The sequence below is a fragment of the Notechis scutatus genome, chromosome Z (genome assembly GCF_049901735.1).
Source record: "Notechis scutatus isolate UNSWTSFEM ecotype Mainland chromosome Z, rNotScu1.2, whole genome shotgun sequence".
Lineage (NCBI taxonomy): Eukaryota > Metazoa > Chordata > Lepidosauria > Squamata > Elapidae > Notechis > Notechis scutatus.
In genome coordinates this window covers 117609065-117632316 of record NC_142025.1, presented here as the reverse complement: position 1 = coordinate 117632316, position 23252 = coordinate 117609065, and the positions used below count along the sequence as shown (strand labels likewise).

Genomic DNA, 23252 nt, shown 5'->3' with positions numbered 1-23252 from the left:
CACTGAGGAGGTTGTGAGAACCAGGCCACAGGAAATGCATGGTATTGTCCGAAGCCCCCCCCTCAACAGCAGGAGAAATATTAAAAAGATGTAAAAAAAAGTTTTTTTTAAAAAGAGACAGACTTGGTTGTAGCATCATCAAAGTGGCCATTTTGAATTTTCTTTTGACAATGCTGCAGCACACGATCACCCTGTACGCTCAAAAACATCTCCTCCACACCACCCTTTCTCTCCCTGCCTCAGTTTCCCATTTGGATCAGCAGTATATAAAACTACCTGAAACATTTTAGCGCGGTTATTTTAGGATTTTCAGGAACAAAACTCCGCATTGGTGACAGGAAAGGCATCCCGCCCTTAAAACACTCTGCTAGCTCAATTCAATTGCCCAGACTCCACCCCGCAGTCATTAAAAGATGATGATTTTAGGTTTTTCAGGAAATTGTCTGTTCTCTCTTGGAAACTCGACTTGAGGGCTTTGAGATCAAGATATCAATGAGAAGATATATAAAACAAAAGAAAACATTACGTTTAATTTCCCATGTGGTGGAAGAGACATAGGAGGAAAAAGGGAGGAAGATGAGGCAAATCACTTTACATTTGCCTTCTCTCGCAGGCTGCGGCTTGACTCACTTACTCGAGCTGAGCATCTCTTGGCTCACTTTCTCCTAATGCAGGACCAGAAATGCCCAGCATTGTAGTAAAATTCAGAAAAGGACTTTTCTGTCATTTTTTTTTTCCAGCCCCAAATATCCCTGGCTGAATTTCTTGGCTTTGTCAGGGGGATTCAGTAGATCTGTTCGGAAAAAAGCCCGTTCAATATATTCTCCCCCACCTTCATTTAATTAATTAAAAAGATCTATCAATAGCCACGCACGACCCTGCCCCTCCTAAAGCCCGTTTTAATAGCGGCGACCTATTAAATCAGCTTAATTTAGAAATCCAGCCTCAGACAGTCTAATCTGGACCCTGGCGTGTGCTTTCATCTTTCCTAATCTCCTTGTGTATCGAGACTTTAATGCTTTGTGATCCCTAATCAGGTTTGGTCTTATCTCATTTGCACATATGCATATTTTAAGCAGCTTTCTGCTTAGCAGGCAACACACCCCTGTCTCCATCTGCAAATGCGGCCTGGCAGCCAATTTTCAGGGCCTTATTCCCCCAACCTGGCACCCAGCTAAAGATGGGCTAAAATGGACACATTTAAAAAGAAAGAAAAAGCAAATTCTGTTTCTCTCAGGGAAGGAATGGCTGCTGGGGAATTCTGGGAGTTGAAGTCCACACCTCATAAAAGTGCCCAGGGTTGAAAAATGTGGGTTTAATGTTGTCAAAAAAGGTTGCATCTTTCTTTCTTTCTTTCTTTCTTTCTTTCTTTCTTTCTTTCTTTCTTTCTTTCTTTCTTTCTTTCTTTCTTTCTTTCTTTCTTTCTTTTTGTCTGTTCAAAATTTGCTAGGAAGAAATTTGGGGTTAAGCCCACTTTAAAGTCGTCAAAAAAGATTGCAAGTTTCTTTTTTCGTGTCTGTTTGGAGTGTGCTAGGAAGAAATCCTGCCATGGTCAGCTTTTATCCAGGCAGTCCTCTCCTTATGACTGCGACCTACGACCAAAGTTTCTGTGGCTAACTCAACATGTTTGTTAAGGGAGCTCTGCACCATTTGACGGCTTTTCCTGCCGCCGTTGTTAAGTGAATCGCCGCGGTTGTTAGCTTAGTAACATGGTTGTGAAGTGAATCTGGTTCTACCCGGGCGTTTTACCCCATTGTGTGACCTTTCTTGCTGCCATTGCTTAGTGAATCTCTGCAGTTCTTAAGTCAGTAATCCGGTCGTTAAGTGAATCTGGCTTCCCTGTTGACTTTGCTTGTCAGAAGGTCGCAAAAGGGGATATCGCCTGACTCCAGGAGATGGTGAATTCTAGTTCCACCTTAGGCCTGAAAGCCAGCAGGAGACGGAGTTCTAGTCCTGTCTTAGTCCTGTCTTAGATATGAAAGCCAGCTGGGTGACTTTGGGCCAATCACCAGGAGACGGTGAGTTCTAGTCCTGTCTTAGATATGAAAGCCAGCTGGGTGACTTTGGGCCAATCACCAGGAGACGGAGAGTTCTAGTCCTGTCTTAGATATGAAAGCCAGCTGGGTGACTTTGGGCCAATCACCAGGAGATGGTGAGTTCTAGTCCTGTCTTAGATATGAAAGCCAGCTGGGTGACTTTGGGACAATCACCAGGAGACGGTGAGTTCTAGTCCTGTCTTAGATATGAAAGCCAGCTGGGTGACTTTGGGCCAATCACCAGGAGATGGTGAGTTCTAGTCCTGTCTTAGATATGAAGGCCAGCTGGGTGACTTTGGGCCAATCACTAGGAGATGGTGAGTTCTAGTCCTGTCTTAGATATGAAAGCCAGCTGGATGACTTTGGGCCAATCACTAGGAGACGGAGAGTTCTAGTCCTGTCTTAGATATGAAAGCCAGCTGGGTGACTTTGGGACAATCACCAGGAGACGGTGAGTTCTAGTCCTGTCTTAGATATGAAAGCCAGCTGGGTGACTTTGGGCCAATCACCAGGAGACGGTGAGTTCTAGTCCTGTCTTAGATATGAAAGCCAGCTGGGTGACTTTGGGCCAATCACTAGGAGATGGTGAGTTCTAGTCCTGTCTTAGATATGAAAGCCAGCTGGGTGACTTTGGGACAATCACTAGGAGACGGTGAGTTCTAGTCCTGTCTTAGATATGAAAGCCAGCTGGGTGACTTTGGGACAATCACTAGGAGACGGAGAGTTCTAGTCCTGTCTTAGATATGAAAGCCAGCTGGGTGACTTTGGGCCAATCACCAGGAGACGGAGAGTTCTAGTCCTGTCTTAGATATGAAAGCCAGCTGGATGACTTTGGGACAATCACCAGGAGACGGAGAGTTCTAGTCCTGTCTTAGATATGAAAGCCAGCTGGGTGACTTTGGGCCAATCACCAGGAGACGGTGAGTTCTAGTCCTGTCTTAGATATGAAAGCCAGCTGGGTGACTTTGGGCCAATCACCAGGAGACGGAGAGTTCTAGTCCTGTCTTAGATATGAAAGCCAGCTGGGTGACTTTGGGACAATCACTAGGAGACGGTGAGTTCTAGTCCTGTCTTAGATATGAAAGCCAGCTGGGTGACTTTGGGCCAATCACCAGGAGACGGTGAGTTCTAGTCCTGTCTTAGATATGAAAGCCAGCTGGGTGACTTTGGGACAATCACTAGGAGATGGTGAGTTCTAGTCCTGTCTTAGATATGAAAGCCAGCTGGGTGACTTTGGGCCAATCACCAGGAGACGGAGAGTTCTAGTCCTGTCTTAGATATGAAAGCCAGCTGGGTGACTTTGGGCCAATCACCAGGAGACGGAGAGTTCTAGTCCTGTCTTAGATATGAAGGCCAGCTGGGTGACTTTGGGCCAATCACCAGGAGACGGTGAGTTCTAGTCCTGTCTTAGATATGAAAGCCAGCTGGGTGACTTTGGGCCAATCACTAGGAGATGGTGAGTTCTAGTCCTGTCTTAGATATGAAGGCCAGCTGGGTGACTTTGGGACAATCACCAGGAGACGGTGAGTTCTAGTCCTGTCTTAGATATGAAAGCCAGCTGGGTGACTTTGGGCCAATCACCAGGAGACGGAGAGTTCTAGTCCTGTCTTAGATATGAAAGCCAGCTGGGTGACTTTGGGCCAATCACCAGGAGACGGAGAGTTCTAGTCCTGTCTTAGATATGAAAGCCAGCTGGATGACTTTGGGCCAATCACTAAGAGATCGTGAGTTCTAGTCTTGTCTTAGATATGAAAGCCAGCTGGGTGACTTTGGGACAATCACTAGGAGATGGTGAGTTCTAGTCCTGTCTTAGATATGAAAGCCAGCTGGGTGACTTTGGGCCAATCACTAGGAGACGGAGAGTTCTAGTCCTGTCTTAGATATGAAAGCCAGCTGGGTGACTTTGGGACAATCACCAGGAGACGGTGAGTTCTAGTCCTGTCTTAGATATGAAAGCCAGCTGGGTGACTTTGGGCCAATCACCAGGAGACGGTGAGTTCTAGTCCTGTCTTAGATATGAACGCCAGCTGGGTGACTTTGGGCCAATCACCAGGAGACGGTGAGTTCTAGTCCTGTCTTAGATATGAAAGCCAGCTGGGTGACTTTGGGCCAATCACTAGGAGATGGTGAGTTCTAGTCCTGTCTTAGATATGAAGGCCAGCTGGGTGACTTTGGGCCAATCACCAGGAGACGGAGAGTTCTAGTCCTGTCTTAGATATGAAGGCCAGCTGGGTGACTTTGGGCCAATCACCAGGAGACGGAGAGTTCTAGTCCTGTCTTAGATATGAAAGCCAGCTGGGTGACTTTGGGACAATCACTAGGAGATGGTGAGTTCTAGTCCTGTCTTAGATATGAAGGCCAGCTGGGTGACTTTGGGACAATCACTAGGAGACGGTGAGTTCTAGTCCTGTCTTAGATATGAAAGCCAGCTGGGTGACTTTGGGCCAATCACCAGGAGACGGTGAGTTCTAGTCCTTTCTTAGATGAAAGCTAATGCAGGTGATTCTCCTCTTGGGGCCAATCACCAGGAGATGGTGAGTTCTAGTCCCACGCCTCAGATACAAAATTAAATAAATAAACAAAACCATCTGTTTCATTCGTTTTATTTCTACTACCTTGGAGAAGGGGGCAATGCTGTCCTGTCTTAGATATGAAGGCAGAAGTAGGATTAAGGAAGGTGTAGAGTCAGGTGTAGGAGTAGAAGTAAAAGCAGGGTTAAGGTTAGGGGTAGGGTTAAAGTTAGAGGTAGGGGTAGGATTAAGGTAAGGGTAGGGGTAGAATTAGGGTAGGAGTACAAGTTGGGTTAAGTTTAGGGGTAGGGTAGGAGTAGAGTTAAGGTTAGAGGTAGTAGGGTTAAGGAAGGGGTAGGGACAGAGTTAGGGGTAGGAGTAGGAGTAGAGTTAAGGTTAGAGGTAGTAGGGTTAAGGAAGGGGTAGGGACAGAGTCAGGGGTAGGAGTAGGAGTAGAGTTAAGGTTAGAGGTAGTAGGGTTAAGGAAGAGGTAGGGACAGAGTTAGGGGTAGGAGTAGGAGTAAAAATAGAGTTAAGGTTAGGGGTAGGAGTAGGGGTAAGGTAGGGGTAAAGTTAGGGGTAGGAGTAAGAGTAGGATTAGGGGTAGGGTTAAAGGTAGGGATGGGGATAGGTTTAGGATTAGAGTTAGGAGTAGAGTTAAGCTAGGCTTAGGAATAGAAGTAGCGATAGAATTTGGGCTAGGGTTAGTCTTAATTAAGGGTAGGTCCTCACCTTCACCCCAATGTCACGACTTTTGGCCCTCAGCTTGTTGACCTGGGACTCTGCGATGTCCGCCCTCTCCTCGGCTTCATCCAACTCATGCTGGATCTTCCGGAATTTGCCCAAGTTGCTGTTGGCTTGCTCCTCCTGAGGAGAACCGAGAAGGGATGCGTTGAAAATTACGGAGAACTGTCGCCTCCGAGGAGCTCCCACTACTACGGGCTTCTCCAGACAAATCGGGATCCAATTCCCATTCAAAACGTTTGGCAGGTAGTCCTTAACCGTTTGCTTAAAAGCCATTTGAAGTCACAAAGGTGCCGGGGGAAAGCGATTTACAACCGGTAAATTCTCGCACTTACGACCAGTCCTCACACTTATGACCACCACATGATTTATTTATTTTTAATTCGGGTCCTTGGCTATTGACATACAGCATATTTACAGCTGTCTATATAAGCGCTTCCAATATGATTTTGGGTTACAACATTCCTCGAGGTACAAGCGTTTGTTTAACGACCGACGTTACAGCTGGGCTGAAAAAAAGTGACTTTTCTCGCATTTACAACTCTGCATGTTGTGGACGTGATTCTCGCACCCACAATATCTGAAAAAGCTTGCCTCCAAAAGTTGTGGGGGCTTCATCACTTGGAGGTTTTTAAGGAGAAATTGGACAGTCCCTTGTCCGAAATGTTAGAGGGTCTCCTGCTTGAGCAGGGGGCTGGACTAGAAGACCTCCAAGGTCCCTTCCAGCTCTGTTCTGATTCGTATTGCCTCGGTGTCCCCGTATCACATGATCACAATTTGGGTATTTGGCAAATAGGCAGGTATTTACAAATGTGACCATCATTTAATCAACAGGGAAAGCCAGACTCACTTAATGACCATGTGGTTTGCTTAAAAGGTAAAAAAACCCGGCGTGACTCACTTAATGACGTCGCAAAGAGATCGTAAGTCGAGGACAATGGACTAATGTTGAGGAGCTGAGAGAGAAGGTTTGGGTGAGGGTCCTGATAGGTCACCACGATTGAGGTAACCATTGATATTCAGAGATGGGAAAGGATGGTGAACTTCTCCATCCTGAGATGGGCTAAATAAACTAGGGTGAGTGATAAACCAGGATAGTCTGAAGAAGGACAGAAAGATGGATGCTACTTACCGCCTCCTCGGCTTGCCTCTTGTAAGCCTTCACCTTCAACTGGAGCTTGTCAACCAGGTCTTGCAGACGGATCAGATTCTTGCGATCCTCCTCAGTCTAGGAACCGGAAGAGAACAAGATGGAGAGATGATGGTTTGTTTGACTGCAGCAAAAAGTTGGTTTATATCACCGAATTTAAGCAAGATCACCTCTTAGGTCGCATCACGAGCTCTTAATTATTTGGGAAGCATTTGTGAAATTGAAATAAAATGGCATTTTTAAAAAAGGAAATCCTTCTCTAAACCATGGTTACATTCTAGCCTAGATGAGGTTCCGAATCGACAGCATTGTTTCTCACCGTTAGGTACTTTAAGGTGGGTGGACTTCAACTGATTGGCTGGGGAATTCTGGGAGTTGAAGTCCACCCATTGTAAAGTACCCAAGGTTGAGGAAACACTATTCTAGAGTATTCTGGAATTCTGGGAGTTGAAGTCCCCCCGTCTTAAAGTACCCAAAGTTGAGGAAACTCAATTCTAGAGTATTTTTTTTGCCTCATGGAATTTGTTTCGGATGTACAAAAGGGTTATGTTTTATAAGATTTTGGGAGGAAATGGGGTTCAATCCATCCAACCAACCCCAAATTCCTCATCCCACCCATTTTAGAAGAGTGCCTCAAAAGCTTTGTTGAAGTCACCACAATCGATCCATCCAGCCACACAAAACCTTCAGAATCAGGGTTGTCCTGGTCACGGTTAACCTGCATCTCCCCACCTGGTAGGTGAGCTCCTTGATGCGTCTCTCACACTTTCGCATCCCTTTGACGTTCTCCGCGCTGCGTTTCTGCTCCCCTTCCAGCTCGTTCTCCAGCTCTCGCACTCGGGCCTCCAGTTTCTGAAGCTGCTTCTTGCCGCCCTTGAGGGCCAGCTGCTCCGCCTCGTCCAGACGCATCTGGAGGTCCTTGATGGTCTGCTCCATGTTCTTCTTCTTCATCCTCCAGGTGGGCGCTGGTGTCCTGCTCCTTCTTCAGCTCCTCCGCCATCATGGCCGCCTGCCCCGTTCAAGAGGACGAGAGAAAAAAGATGTCCGCCAGGCTTCACTCTTTGCATTAATTGGGAAATCAGTCCTAAATACACATTCTAATTATTCATGTCAACATTACAGGTCCTCTTTTGATGCTCGTGGTGGACCAAAGCAAAGGACGACCTGGAGATGTGTCTCGTTTCAGTCTTATTACTCATTGGGGTTAAGTGAATCAAACTCCTCAGCCATCATGGACACCTGCCCCATTCAAGAGGACAACAGAGAAACATGTCCACCAGATAGAAGGAGGAGACTTTGGGTTGGGAAGACCGCTCATATCTTTTACTCCTTCCAAGAATTTATCCTAGCCTCCTTATTCACGTGAAGATTACGATTGGGGTCCTCCTTTTAACCCAGGATGCCTCTGTCCTCCAGTGGGATGGTGGACCCAAGCAAGGGAGAACCTGTTCATCTTCATTTAATGACCCCATAATCCCTTGCGGGGTGGAATCTGGGCAACTGAATGGAGCTGAGTGTTTACTGGCCGGATGCCCTTCCTGTCACCAATGCGGAGTTTTGTTCAGCAGATATATTCTCATTGTGCCCAGAGAGAGAGAAATCTGCCTCTACCTAGGATCGAACTCACAGCCTCCTGATTGTGAGACGAGAGTTCTACCTCTAGGCCACCGCACCACTCCAATGGAGAACCTGTTGATGTGTCTCAATTCATGGACTTTGGATCTTCTTATTAAAAACAGGAGAACGTGCAGGTATTTTGGCCCTACAGGGTTGTTACAGAGAAGAGGGGAGACCCTCCCTCATAAAACACTCCATGGTCAGCCTTGCTTTCTTTTTCACACATAACTTTTGTCCTGTTCCTTCCTCACAGAATCTTCTAAACCAGCTTTATGGTGTAAGGAAGAGAGGTGGGCTGGAGGGTATGTGTGGAGGAGGGGCAGCAGAGCCCCTTTCCTCAGGTGTAGAAGTGAATTCCATCTTTTTAGCTTTTGTTTTTCCACAAAGAAAGCAAAGATTTTATCTGAAGTTCATCTGTAACTCATAAACTATTCTTGGACATTAAAGGAATGGCTGGCCTTGGGAGTTGATCTCAAGACAGGACCGGCAATCCTTTCTGAATTAACAATAGCTATCAAAGAAAGCATGACATTAATTTAGTAATAATAAATCCCTGTGCACAATGAAGACATCTGTTCCAAATCAACCACTCCTGTTTCTGTTATCTGATACCAGGTTGGGTTTGCAAGCATTGAAGTGACCAGAAGATGGCAGTAAAGAGAGACAGAAATCTCCCTTTTGCTGCCATCTGCTGGTCACTTGGATAGTTTCAGCCCAGAAACAATGCTTTCTAAATAGCCCCTTGTTGGAATTAGTGCTTGCTTGGAAAGATAGATGTGCTGAAAATTTCACTTACATCTGTGATGGCTTTCTTAGCCTTCTCTTCAGCATTTCTGCATTCCTGAATGGCATCTTCCACCTCTGTTTGCAGCTGGGAAAGGTCAGACTCCATCTTCTTTTTCTGGTTGATAAGGCTGGTATTCTGCGGAGAGGAGGAAGGGAGAACGAAGGAAAGAGAGAAGAAGAGAAAGAAAGGAGGAAGAAGAAGGAAGGAAACAAGGAAGAAAGGAAGGAGGGGAGGGGAGGAGAGGAGGAGGAAGGAAGTAAAGAGAGAAAGAAAGGAGGGGGGAGGGAGGAGAGAAGGAAAGAAACAAAAGAAAGAAGGAGAGGTAGAGGTAGAAGTAGGAGAGTAGGGCAGAGGAGAGAAAAGAGAGAAAAAGAAAGGAAGAGAAGAAAAGAGAGAGGGGAGGGGAGGGAGAGAGAAAAAGAAAGGAAGAAGTTAAAAGGGAGGAGAAAGAGAGAAAGAAAGGGAGAAAAAGGGAGAGGAGAAGAGAAGAGAGAAAAAGAAAGGAAGAAGTTAAGAGAAGAAAAGGGAGAGGAGAGGAGAGGAGCAGAGAAAGAAGATAAAAAGAAAGGAAGAAGTTAAAAGGGAGGAGGAAGGGAGAAAAAGAAAGGGAGAAAAGGGGAGAGGAGAAGAGAAGAGAGAAAAAGAAAGGAAGAAGTTAAGAGAAGAAAAGGGAGAGGAGAGGAGAAGAGAGGAGCAGAGAAGAGAAGATAAAAAGAAAGGAAGAAGTTAAAAGGGAAAGGAGAAGAGAAAGAAAAAGAAAGGGAGAAGTTAAAAGGGAGAGAGGAGGAAAAGAAAAGAGAGAAAAAGGAAGGGAGAAGTTAAGAAGAAAGGAGAGGAGAAGAGAAGAGAGAAAAAGAAAGGAAGTTAAGAGAAGAAAAGGGAGAGAAGAGAAGAATTCAACAGATTTTTTTAAAAATTTCTGGAATATAAGATAGTGGAAATAATTTCATGAAAGCAGGACTCTCTTGGCTGCTCACAGCCCCTGAGGCTGAGTTTGTTTCTTGGCTTTGAGTTCCCCCTCACCTGGGTGTGAAGGAGCTGGACTCTTTCACTGATATCAATGAGTTCCTGTTCCGCCAGTTTGCGGGCCCGCTCCGTCTGCTCCACCATGGCCCGCAACTCCTCTAGCTCAGCCTGGAGCAGGTTGTTCCTTCGCTCTACGATGGCAATGTTTTCCTTCAGGTCCTCATTGGCCCGGACTGCGTCGTCCAGCTGTATGTGAGTGTCCTAGAAAAAGGAGGACAGGTGAAAGGAAAAGCTGAAATGGAGTCATGCTGGAGATGGACGAATGGATGGAAGGAAGGAAGGAAGGAAAAAAAAGAAGGGAGAGAGATGGGAGGAGGGGAGTGTAGAGTTGTAATTGCAGGAAGGTCGCTACCTTGATGGCAAACCTCAGATAAGGACAAAAGCAAATACAACCCAGACAAACAAAATCACTAATGCAAAGAAGGATTAGAGAGAGGAAGTAAACGTGTTAGACTTTAACTAGAGATAATTAAACTGTGTTAATTACTATGCTAGACAGTAACAAAGGCTGATCAACAACCAAAGTTAACCAATGTTAGAGGATTACTAGAAATGTGTATAAATACAAGACTAGACTCCAATAAAGTCATCATGATTCATTTGATCATGGTCAAACACCTCGACTGCCTCATCATTGCAACAGGGGAGGGTGGAAGGGAGGGAGGAAAGTAGAGAGGAAGGAAGGAAGGAAGGAAGGAAGGAAGGAAGGAAGGAAGGAAGGAAGGAAGGAAGGAAGGTGCTCCTCCAGACCAACGTCCAGGCTGTACCTTCAGGTAGCCTTGCAAAGATTTCACTTGCTTCTGGGCTTCGGCTGCTATGCGGTTGGCATGGCTGAGCTGGATCTCCATCTCGTTGAGGTCGCCCTCCATCTTCTTCTTGACCCTCAGGGCCTCGTTGCGGCTGCGGGTCTCGGCATCCAGAGAAGCTTGGAGCGAGTCCACCGTCCTCAGGTGATTCCGCTTGGCCTGCTCCATCTCCTCGTCCTTCTCGGCCAGCTTGCGCTCGATTTCGGCCTTGATCTGGTTGAACTCCAGTTGAGCTCGGAGGATCTTGCCTTCCTCGTGTTCCAGAGAGGCCTTAAAGTTTGAGGAAAGGTTGGACAGGAGAGAGAGAGAAGACAGCAGAGAGAATCCTTAGATCCTGGGTAGCCAACATGGTGACCATGATAGCAACAGGAACTCAGGATAGCAATGTGTTGCCTCCAGAAAGCTCCATCTCTTCTGGATCATCGTGGCTGCCATTTTGTGAGAAGGCAATTCTATCACAGTGGTCATTTTGTCTGCAAGTTCTCAAAGTTTCCAGTGCTCCCAAATATTGCCACCCCTATTTCCAATGAAGAAACTAAAATTCAAGTAGTCCTCCACTTACAACATTTCATTTAGTGACCATTCCAAATTACAACAGCAATGGAAAAAATGAAGCGTGACCGTTTTTCACACTGTTGCAGCGTCCCCATCTTCACGCGATCAAAATTCAGACACTCGGCAACTAATTTGTATTTATGACGATTGCAATATCCCAGGGTCACGTGATTGATCTCCCTTTAGCGACCTTCCACAAACCAAAGTCAATGGGGAAGCCAGATTTACTTAGTAATTTGTGGCTAACTTAACAACTTGTAGCGATTCACTTAACAACTGTGGCAAGAAAGATTGTAAAATGGGGTGAAACTCACTTAACAACGGGCTCACTTAGCAACATAAATTTTGGGCTCAATTTTGGCCATAACTTGAGGACTGCCTGTATCCTATGAATGGAACTCAGTCCCCACACAGATGGAGCTATCTATGGTATGGTAATTTTTTTAATAACATAAACACCATTGTTTAATCCTGGTTAAGTTTCCAGTCCTTGACTATCGATCAATCAGGATAGAGCTGGAAGGGACCTTGGAGGTCTCTTCCTATTTTTGAAGGCAAGAAGAAATGGCATCTAGAAAGCACCATGTTATTTTGGCCGCCATTTTGAGTTCTTTACCCACATTCTGAAGGTCCTCCTGAAGCCTGGGAGGAACTCAACAGAAAACAAAATGGTGGAGAACCTGAGTTGAGGGCTCTGGTTTTTCACAGCCAAGAGGACTTCTCACCTCAGCTTCTTCAAGGGCGGACTGCAGCTCCATCTTCTCAGCCTCCAGGCTCTTCCGTGCCTTCTCAAGTTCATGGATGGTTTTGCCGGTGCTTCCGAGCTGCTCGGTGAGATCTGAAATCTCCTCTGTATGAAAAGAGAAGAAAATGTTGGAAGCAGAACCTAGAAATAAGGGGGCTCTGAACGTGAAGGACGCCAACCCACCTTGCAAGTTCTTGTTCTCCCTCTTGATGGTCTCCAGATGTTCCAGAGATTCCTCATAGGCGTTCTTCAGCTTGAAGAGTTCCGTGCTGAGAGACCTGGCTTCTTTCTGAGATGACTCCAGCTCGGTTTGGGATTCCTCATACTTCTGCTTCCACTCCGACAAGATCTGGGGTGGAGAGAAGAGGAGGAGGAGGAAGAAAGGAAGGAAGAAGTAGAATCAGAAGAATGAAAAGGAGGAGGAGGAAGAAGAGGAAGAGGAGAAGGAGGAGGAAGGAGGAGCAGGAGAAGGAGGAGGAGGACAAGAAGAATAAAAAGAATGAGGAGGAGGAGAAAGGAGGAGGAAGGAAGAAAGAAGTAGAATCAGAAGAATGAAAAGGAAAAGGAGGAGGAAGAGGAGAAGGAGGGGGAGGAAGAGGAGGAGGAGGAGGAGGAGGACAAGAAGAATAAAAAGAATGAGGAGGAGGAGAAAGAAGAGGAGGAGGGAGGAAGGAAGGAAGGAAGAAGTAGAATCAGAAGAATGAAAAGAAGGAGGAGGATGAAATGGAGGAGGAGGAGGAGGAAGGAGAAGGATCAGAAGAATAAAAAGAATGAGGAGGAGGAGAAAGAGGAGGAGGGGAGGAGGGAGGAAGGAAGGAAGGAAGAAGTAGAATCAGAAGAATGAAAAGAAGGAGGAAGAGGAAGGAGGAGTAGGAGGAGGAAGAGGAGGACAAGAAGAAGTAAGTTAAGTCAATCGTTATGATACCTGGAAGAGTTGCTAGCCATGGTCCTAGATTTGTAGGTTCTAAACACCTTGGAGACACATGTGGTCACTTGGATGCAGTTAGAATGTGAAAAATTCCAGAGTGGACCATCCAAAGTCATGTGACAGTGGGGTTTGTGGAGTGATCATTGGAACATCAGATCTGGGTGGTAAGTCCTTTTTCTGGGGTTGGTTGTAACTTTGAATAGTTGTTAAATGGCCATTCATAAGTTGAGGACCATCTGTATACAGGTAGTCCTTGATTTGCAACAGTTCATTTAGTGACCATTTGAAGTAACAAGAGCTCTGAAAAAAGTGACTGATGAATGTTTTTCATGTTGTGGCATCCCTATAGTCACGTGATCAAAATTCAGATGCTTGGCAAGTGGTACATATTTATGACAGTCGCAGCGTCCCAGGGATCACATGACCCCCTTTTGCGACCTTCTGACAAGCAAACTCAAAAAGGAAACCAGATTCACTTAACAACCGTCTCACTCATGTAACAGCTGCAGTGATTCACTTAATGACTGGGGCAAGAAAGGTGGTAAAACGGGGCAAAAACTCACATCGCAAATGATATCTCACTTAGCAACAGACATTTGGGGCTCAATTGTGGTCGTACGTCGAGGACAACCTGTGGTCCCGTAACCTCCCCGAAGAGTTGGAGGATTGCCCACATCATAACATTCCCCCACCCAGAATGCTCTGCTCTTTTTCTCCCATGCTCCCCAACATACTTTGTCAAAGTTCCTTTGCTTCTTGTCCAGGGCAGCTGCGGCCGCGTTTGAGCGCTCCACATCCACCATCAGATCTTCAATCTCGTTCTGCAGGCGGTGTTTCGTCTTCTCCAGCGACGAACACTTGGCGTTCACCGCCTCCACGGCTTCCTCCGCCTCCTGCAGCCGCTGAGCCAGCTTCTTCCTGATTAGGTGAGAAGACGTCCCAATGAGTTGGCCCCACCCTCAAAGCTATGAAGACGTCATCCGGGATGGGACACCCACGCTAAATTGGGAGGTAAGTTCAGGGGTAGGATTCAGCTCGTTCGGGCTGGTTCGGACGAACCGGGTGTTAAATTTACATCTGGTTTGCTGAACTGGTAGTTGAACCGACTGGCTGGCCCCACCCACCCCGCCTCACCTCTCCCAGGAATCTCCATGCGGCCCGTTTTGGATAAAGGTAAGTGCAAGGTCTGCGTGGAGGCTCTGGGAGGGCGAAAAACAGCCGAACTGGAAGTTCTGGAAGTCCAGAAACGGGCTTGTTCCGGCGCCCATTTTCATCCTCCCAGAGGCCCGAGGGAAGCCTCCAGACTGAGGAAGGCGAAAAACAGCCCTCCTGGAAGTTCTGGTAGGCCACACCCACTATGGCCACGCCCACCCAGTAACTGGGGCGAGAACTGGTTGTTGGGATTTTTGAATCCCGCCCTTGGGATTCAAATTCCACCATTTTAGCATTTAGGGGTCAACTCAAAACTAACCAGCTTCTGAGGGAAAGTGAAAGTGAGGAAGGAAAGATGGGGTGGAAGGAAGCCATCTTGGATGTAGAGGGACAAAATGAGTTGGAGAGGGACGAGGAGGAAAATCAGGATGAGGAGAAGACCACTCAGGTGAGGGTTCTTCTCAGGGGACATGGATGAAGGTGATGAAGGCACTCACTTGGCCTCCTCCAGCTCCTCCGTTCTCTGGATAGCGTCGGTTTCATACTTGGTTCTCCACTGGGCCACCTCAGAGTTGGCCTTGGAGAGTGAACGCTGGAGCTCAGCTTTGGCCTCTGTTTCTTCCTCATACTGTTCCCTCAGAAGGTCACAGTCGTGGCGGGCGGACTGCAGCGCGTGGGCCAAAGCATTTTTGGCCTAGAGGTGGAGAAAAATGGAGATGCAACGTCAGTGTCCTGTTCTTGGCCTAGCTAGCTCCATCTCCCTCGTGACCCCTCAGCCTCCATGTGTCCCATGCCTTCGCTTCTTCTTCAAGTTGCCTCTTCAGATCTTCTAGCTGTTGGGTATATGTCAACTTCCCTCGAGTCAGCTGGCTGATCAAAGCTTCCTTCTCATCCAACTGGCGGGACAATTCACCTGGAATAAAAAAAACAAGAATGATCGAAGGTCTCACCAGAAGATTTGATCAGTGGTGGAAATTGGTTACAGGTAGGTAGTCCTCATGTTAGGCCCATAAGGGAGCCTGCCTATCATTGGTCACTGATCTATAAAAAGATGTTGAGACTCTGGAAAGAGTGCAAAGAAGAGCAACCAGGATGATGAGGGGACTGGAGACTAAAACATATGAAGAACGGTTGCAGGAACTGGGCCTGGCTAGTCTAGAGAAGAGAAGGACCAGGGGAGATAGGATAGCCGTCTTCCAATATTTGAGGGGCTGCCCCAGAGAGAAGGAAGGGGTCAAGCTATTTTCCAAAGCACCTGAAGGCCAGACAAGGAATAATGGATGGACACTGATCCAGGAGAGATTCAACCTGGAAATAAGGAGACATTTTCTGACAGTGAGAACAATCAACCCATGGAATAGAAGTTGCCTTTAAAAGTGGTGGGAGCTTCATCCTTGGAGGCTTTCAAGAAGAGACTGGGCTGCCATCTGTCAGAAATTCTGTAGGGTCTCCTGTTTGGGCAGGGGGTTGGATTAGATGACCTAACAAGGTCCCTTACAACTCTGATAATCTGTAATCTATAATCTATCATGGTGGAAACTCGTAATGATCATAAGACAGGTTGGTCTCATCGCTGACTTGATTTTATTTTATTTTTTGCAGTGGTTGTTAAGAGAAACACTGGTCGTTAAGTGAATCCGTGGCATTAAGCGAACGTCATGGTCATTAAGTGAACCAATGGCTTGGTATGAGACGGTTTTGCCAAAATCTGAAAGCAAATGCCAAGTTTGGGTGGAAATTGTTATAAAACATGGCCACAGGATTGTGGGGTGGTGAAAATGACCGCCAATGGATCATGGTTGTTGAGTGACCACCGTGGCGAGAGTGACCATTAGAACTTCAAACCCAGGTTGGTGGTGTCTTTCAAAACTTTGAATGGTTGCCGAACAACTGTACTAGCTGTATTCAGGTAAGTTATTCCTCAGGTTTAGTATCTTCAAAAAAGATCGTGAAAATGTGTTGGTCAAAGTAGATAATTTTGGAAAAAGAAGACCAAGAGAACAATTGGAGTTCTTAAGGAGAAGGGTGTAGAGTTCTCCCATTACTTACCATTCTCGGTTTGGAGCTTGGCTCGCTGCGTGGTGAGGTCATGGACCATACGCTGAGACTCTTCAGACTTGGCCCGGTGCTCGTTCATTTGGTCTTCAAAAGTCCGACACATCTTCTCCAGGTTGCCCTAGATTTCCAGAAGGAGAAGACATGGTGAAAAAAACTAGAGAAATAGCAATAGTCCTTAGACTTATACAACACTTCACAGCGCTTTACAGTCCTCTCTAAGCGGTTTACAGAGTCAGCCTCTTGCTCCCAATAACCTGGGTCCTCATTTTACCAACCTCGGAAGGATGGAAGGCTGAGTCAACCTGGAGCCTGGTGAGATTCGATCTGCCAAATTGCAGGCAGCGGCAGTCAACAGTAGCCTACAGTACTCCACTCTAACCACTGCGCCACCGCAGAAACAGATTTAAATAAGGGATGAATGGAAGGAAGGAAGGAAGGAAGGAAGGAAGGAAGGAAGGAAGGAAGGAAGGAAGGAAGGAAGGAAGGAAGGAAGGAAGGAAGGAGGGATGGGTAGATGATAGGTAGATTGATTGGATGGATGGGTGGATGGATGGATGGATGGAAAGATGGATGAGTGGGTTGATGGATGGATGGATGGATGGAAGGAAGGAAGGAAGGATGGGTGGGTGGGTGGGTGGATGGAAGGAAGGAAGGAAGGAAGGAAGGAAGGAAGAAAGGATGGGTGGATGGATGGATAGAAAGATATACGAGAGGATGGATGAATGGTTGGTTGGTTGGTTGGATGGATGGATGGATGGATGGATGGATGGATGGATGGATGGAAGGAAGGAAAGAAGGAAGGATGGATGGATGGACGGATGGATGGAAAAACAAGTCTTTTTGTCTTGACATATCCTATCATCCTTGCAATCATGTTGTGCTGGTTGAGGATGATGGAAGTTACCACCATGACATATCAAAAATAAATGAAGTACAATGGAATCACAAATTCAAGGAAAAAGAAAACAGAAGGAAGGCTGAATAAAGTTCAAATGGCTAAGAACCAAAAAATTGAGAAGAAGATCCCATTCAGATGTAGGAACAATTCATGTTCTCCTCATCTTTTGGGCCCTTCCCCCTTTCCAAATTAATTGTTACTGTGACTCCTGATCCATCCTCAGAGCCCAACCTTGTCCACAAATCTGGATTTCCCCCACCCACACACTTCTAAGGGGCGGCTCCAATGAGGGTCCCACCACCTCTTCATTAAGGTCGGACCTTGGCCTTCATGAGCTGCTCCATGTTGGAAGCCATGTCGTCTACTTCTAGCTTCAGCTCGCTCTTCTCCTTCTCCAGCTTCTGCTTCACCCGCTGCAGGTTGTCAATCTGCTCGCCCAGCTCCGCCACGGAATCCGCGTGCTTCTTGCGCAAGGAGGCCGCCGTGGCCTCATGCTGCAGCGTGGCCTCTTCCAGGTCGCGTCGCATCTTCTGGAACTCGGCCTCGCGCTTCTTGTTCATCTCGATCTGCACCGAGGTGGCCCCTCCGGCCTCCTCCAGGCGCTCGCTGATCTCTTCCAGTTCTCGTGAAAGGTCCGAGCGCTGTTTCTCCACCTTGGCGCGGGCTGTGCGCTCTGCTTCTAATTCTTCCTCCAGTTCCTCGATCCGTGCCTGTGTCAGGGAAAAGGAGGCCATGAATCAGAGGTGGCATTCAGCCAGTTTGTGCCGGTTCTGGAGAACCGGTAGCGGAAATTTTGAGTAGTTGGGGGAACTGGCAAATACCACCTCTAACTGGCCCTGCCCCCATCTATTCTCTGCTTCCTGAATCCAAGCTGATCGGCTCGGTCTTCTTTTGTTGCCCTACCCAGGAGAACGGAGCTGGAAAGCAGGTTAGTCGGGTGGAGAGGGATGGATTTTGCAGTATCTTTCCCCTGCCATGCCCACCAAGTCTCGCCCACTAAGCCACACCCACAGAACCAGTAGTAAAAAAAAATTGAATAGCACCACTGCCATGAATGGGTCGAAGAGTGGACTTAATCTGAACTAATTTAGACTCATAATTAATCTGACATCTGCAGATGGCCAAACAAAACCCTAAGATCCTAAGAGTTTCTAGAGAAAGACATTGGAAACGCAAAAAAAAAAAAAAATGTCTTGGAGAACCAATGATTTAGGTAGAACCCAACTAGATTCGATGTTCTCAACTATTTCAGTCCGTGAGAACATTATGGTTTTTGTATCATGGCTATTGATTAGTGAAACCAAGAGCGGTACCAGGGGAGAACGTTGGTACTTGTGGAAAGACACAATATGTTGGACATTCTAGACCTTGTCCAACAAATGCTGTTTTCTAGTTATGATCTAGATCCTTTTTTTGTTTGTTTTTTGAGAAACCACACCAACGTAGAATTGGACTTTGTACCTGTAACTCTTTGAGTTTCTTCTGTAACTGGGCAGCCAAGGATTGCTCATCTTCGATTCTAGCATTCAAGGCACTCAACTCAAAATCTTTCCTGTGGATCAGGAAGGAGAACCAGGTTGGATCCAGCGGTAAAGAGGTGGACAGCAGCGCGCACCTCCCTAACTAGGTATTAGAAGGATGAGGCACCTACTTTTTCAGCTTTTCGTCAAGTTGTTGCTTGTCGTTCTCCAAATCCATGATGCTTTCTTGGGCCAACTTCAAGTCTCCTTCCAGCTTCCTCTTGGCCCTCTCAAGGTCCATGCGGATCTTCTTCTCCTGTTCCAAGGACCCTTCCAGCTGTCAGGCCAAGAAAAACCAAATCAGCTAGGTCAATTCTGTAGGGATTGGACTAGAAGAACTTTGACGTGCCTTCCAGCCCCGTGGTTCTATGTTCTACGTTCTAGCATCTTCTCACCAGGAAATTTTCTCTAGGAAAACATGGAACGGGCAAAATTTCTGGCACCCCATGTTTGGTGTACTTACATCATCCACCTGTTGTTCCAGTTTGACCTTGGCTTTGGTCAACGTGTTGACCTTGTCTTCTTCAGCTTGAAGGTCATCCAGAGCTTGCTGGTGGGCCTCTTGGAGAGCCTTCTTCTCTTTGGTTAGCTTGGCGATGATCTCATCCAAACCAGCCATTTCTTCGGTGAGGTTCTTCACCTGCGGTCACATCATAATATAGGGTCAACTTGTAAAACATTCCTATGCAGGTTTCCAAGTTGACATAAGAAAGAAGGGGTGGCGGGGGGAGGAAAAACCCCGAAGGAGCATACGGGAAATGAACTCAGAAGCACATTCCAAGCTTATCTCACAAAGGTTGTAACTGAGGCTACCGGCTATTCTGGGCCCAAAAATCCTCTATTGGAGAGCGTGATTGATGACACCGAGCCATGAACGTTTCTGTTGGGCAATCTGAATTTTGATAAATCCAGAGGGGTGGGAGGAAACAGGGTCATGGGTGATTATAAATTACATATCTCAGAGTAGGCTTCATACAGGTCATGCCAGTATGTTATAATCCTTTGAAGTTTTTTGAAGTTTGGCTCGAGGTTCATGATTTAATTAGGGCGATCTCTGGAATCCTGACAGTAAGCCGACATCAGCTGCCTGGACCTATCAAAACTCAAACCTTGGCGGACCCCTGAAGATCTGGCGACTTAGTTACGCAAGTCACATCTAACAGTGGAGGTTTCAGATCAGTGGATTGTGTCTCTCACAATCCACAACTCTTTAAGGAAGAAGGAAACCTTGTTACTTTGCTGCTTAAATACAAGGCATTAAAGTTGGTTAAGTGTCTTTTGTTCATCAGCTGGAATAAATAATACTGTGTCAGGCAACTAATGGACGAAACATGATGTAGGGCAGCTATTTGTGCATGTGTGAGACTGTGTGTGCAAACTTGCAGATATTCCTAATTGTGGGATCTTTGGTGCTCTCTGAGCTTGGTTGTTTTCCCCACAGACATTTCATGACCCAACTAGGTAACATCATCAGCACTAGAAGGGAGGTGGGTTTGCTCTCTTTATAAAGAGAGCAAGCCACCTCCCTTCTACCACTGATGATGTTCTCTAATTGGGTCATGAAATGTCTGGAGGAAAATAACCAAGCTTAGAAAATATTAGGAAAATAACCAAGCTCTTCCTCCTCTCCACAAACCCATTCCCTTCTAGCACTGATGAAGTTGTCTAGTTGGGTAATGAAGCGTCTACAAGGAAAAGAACCAAGCTCAGAGAGCACCAAGGACCCCACATTCCTCCTCTTCCTCTCCTCCTTCTTCTTCCACATCTTCCCCACCCAGATCAATATTTCCATGAATGATGGCCCCAACCAATATTTCTGATATCCCTTTGGCTACCTAACAGATTTCAGATTCCATGCCACGTCAAATCCATTCTTACCTTGTTCTCCGTGGCATGCTTCTCCTTCTCCACCTTGGCCAAGGTCAACTCCAGGTCATCAATATCTTTCTTGAGTTCAGAACATTCATCTTCCAGCTTCCGCTTCTTGGCAGTCAGTTCGGCGTTCATCTCCTCTTCGTCTTCAAGACGTTCGGTCAACTCTTTCACCTTGGCTTCCAACTGGATCTTGTTCTTGATCAACTGGTCGCAACGTTCCTCAGCATCTGCAAGATTGTCTTGCTCCTAAAGAGGGAAGAAAGAGAGATGGACAATTGACTCACACCTGAGTATGGAATTTCTCGAACCTTGGCCACTTTAAGACGAGCGGAATTCTACGCTGGCTGGAGAATCCTGGGAGTTGAAGTCCACCAAAGTGGCTAAAGTTGAGAAACGTTGCCTTAGTGCTTTGATGGTCATGTGGAGTCAACATTGTTCTTAACTTAACATGACCAACCTAGGCATGAGGAGTTACTTACTGCCTGAACTTGCAATTGCAGGTCATTCTTCTCCTGCAGTAAGGACACCATCTTCTCCTCCAGCTCCTTCCGACGGGCTTCTGACTTCTCCAAGGCCTCTTTCAACTTGGCCAACTCGTCCTTCATAGCCACCAGCTCTTTCTCCGTCTCTGCGCTCTTCAGCAAAGGTTTGATCTTGAAGTACAACTTCATCCAGGGCCAGTTCTTCACCACCATGAAAGCCCGGATGTTGTACTGGATCACCAGCAGAGATTCCCTGCAAAATAAGTAGAGGAGAGAACCGTCAGGCTAAAGGATCACGGACCTCGGTTTCATAGGTTTTCCCACACTCTCATGATGTTACCTAGTGTGGTAACGAGACGTCTGCAAGAAAACAGCCAAGTTTGGAGAACCTCAAGAACCCAATCATTCAAGCTGAGCTGCAGATCTTCTCTGTTCCGTAAACATTACGGAAGTCTGATTTAGGCAGACAAGAATCTATTTCATACGTTCAAATCTGGGATATACCTCTTTCTTCTGATAAATCTGGAAGCTACTTCAAAATAAGGAGTAGCTTCCTTATCCTTGTGTCTCCTCAATTGGGAAGAGCCAGAAGTTGGTGGACCAAGCCCTCCCTTCATCCATTCACCTTCTCCAAATCATGACGAAGCCACCACATTTAGGAACTAAGGCAGGGCTGGGCTGCTATTGGTTCACTACCCGGTTCTAGTGAACCGGTAGCGAACCGGTAGCTAATTTTATGGCCAGTTCGGCGAACTGACAAATCCCACCCCTGGCTGGCCCTGCCCATGCCACCTCTCCAGCCCATTTTGGATCCCAGGTAAGTACAGGGCCTCTGGGGCCCGGGGAGGCCATTTTGCATCCTCCTGGAGGCTCAAGAAAATACTATGGAGCCAGGAAGGGTGAAAAACAGGCCTCTCAGATGTTCCAGAAGCCTCCGGAGTCTGGGGAGGCCGTTTTTGTCCTCCCAGAGGCTCGAGGAAAACATCCGGAGCTCGGGGAGAGCGAAAATGACCCCCTCATGGTGCAGGAGGCTGATTAGGCCACACCCACTACGGCCATGCCCACCCAGCAGCTGGGCGTGATTGCCAACATTTTTGAAGCGCACCCCTGAACCCAGCCCACAACAGCAGAAGTGGATCTGTGTTTGAACCAAGATGAGTGAGGGGACCCAGGGATAGTCACAGGAGGTCTTTGCGGAGAGTTAACCGCCAAAAAAGGACCTCCTTCAGAGGAAAGAGCCACACCAGGAAGGACCACCAATGGACTTACTTCCGTTCCATGATCTTCCTGAATTCTATCCTGGCCAGCACACCACGGGATTGAGCTTGGATGCGAGTGATGATCCGGGAGAGACGCTCATCTCTCATTTCCTCCAAGAGTCCCAGGAGACCAGCTTTGAAGAACACCTGGAGGGAAGCAGATTAGAAACACAGAACATTCAATTAGAACCTAAGGCTGGATTTTTGTTGTTGTTGGGAATAATAAAAGGTGAAATCGCACAAAGAAATCAAATATTTAATTTTACATATAATAACCACAGCAAGGATGTGGAATGTTGCTCAGTGTTGGAAGGGAGATCAGATGCCAACAGATAATTTCATAATCCAGAAGATCTACAACTGCGCGGAAATGGATAAACTCACCCAAAATTTAAAAGATAAGGAAGACTCAAAATATTTTACAGTTTGGGAAAACGGATATAATTGGATATAAGGATAGAAATCTGTCAGTAAACAGATAGGCAAGGGAAAATATGAAGAGGTCATGATAGGAATATATACCAGATATAGGAACTAAGTATTGGAAAACTGTTTGATTAAAAACACACCGTCTAAGCAATTAGAAATGCTTGTGTTTTTTACGTTTATTGGTTATGTATAACTTTTTGGTTTCGTATTTTATGAAATGTTTTGTATCATGTATATATTTTTAATGTTGAATAAAGTTTATTTTTAAAAAAAAGAACATACAACTTACAACATTGACTAGTAGGTCCCCAAGGTGCCTTTTTTTTTTTTCAAGGGCCAACTGGAAAGAACTGGACTTTCTGTTTTTTCTTTGAAGACGTTTCGCTTCGCATCCAAGAAGCTTCTTCGGCTCTGACTGGATCCTTCCATTCCCCGCCATCCAGTCAGAGCCTATGAAGCTTCTGGGCTAAGAAGCGAAACGTCTTCAAGGAAAAATCCAGAAAGTCCAGTTGCTTCTTGAAAAAAGCACCTTTGCAACAACCATGATTTGGATGATTAAGAATCTCCATAGATATTTAGCTATTGAATAACAGGGACCTTAGAGGGCTTCTGGTTCAACCTGCTACTCATGGCAAGGAGATCCTATATGATTCCGGACTTTCTTTTGGTGTGATG

The 23252-nt window shown here is 46.4% G+C and overlaps 1 protein-coding gene across 1 annotated transcript in view; it reads right to left on the bottom strand.

Annotated features, from left to right (window-relative positions):
* Positions 1 to 5245: 5245 nt before the first annotated feature.
* LOC113422248 (myosin-7) overlaps positions 5246 to 23252 on the bottom strand; it is a 49031-nt gene continuing 31024 nt past the window's right edge. Inside the window, 20 exon segments of the mRNA XM_087946367.1 lie at positions 5246 to 5413; positions 6423 to 6518; positions 7173 to 7391; positions 7393 to 7449; positions 8854 to 8979; positions 9868 to 10071; positions 10638 to 10946; positions 11957 to 12081; positions 12160 to 12325; positions 13639 to 13822; positions 14554 to 14750; positions 14851 to 14969; positions 16106 to 16232; positions 17333 to 17722; positions 18474 to 18564; positions 18664 to 18809; positions 18996 to 19172; positions 20411 to 20653; positions 20887 to 21142; positions 22159 to 22295. Of these exon segments, the coding sequence (XP_087802493.1) occupies positions 5261 to 5413; positions 6423 to 6518; positions 7173 to 7391; positions 7393 to 7449; positions 8854 to 8979; positions 9868 to 10071; positions 10638 to 10946; positions 11957 to 12081; positions 12160 to 12325; positions 13639 to 13822; positions 14554 to 14750; positions 14851 to 14969; positions 16106 to 16232; positions 17333 to 17722; positions 18474 to 18564; positions 18664 to 18809; positions 18996 to 19172; positions 20411 to 20653; positions 20887 to 21142; positions 22159 to 22295 (3522 nt within the window). The 3' untranslated portion in view covers positions 5246 to 5260.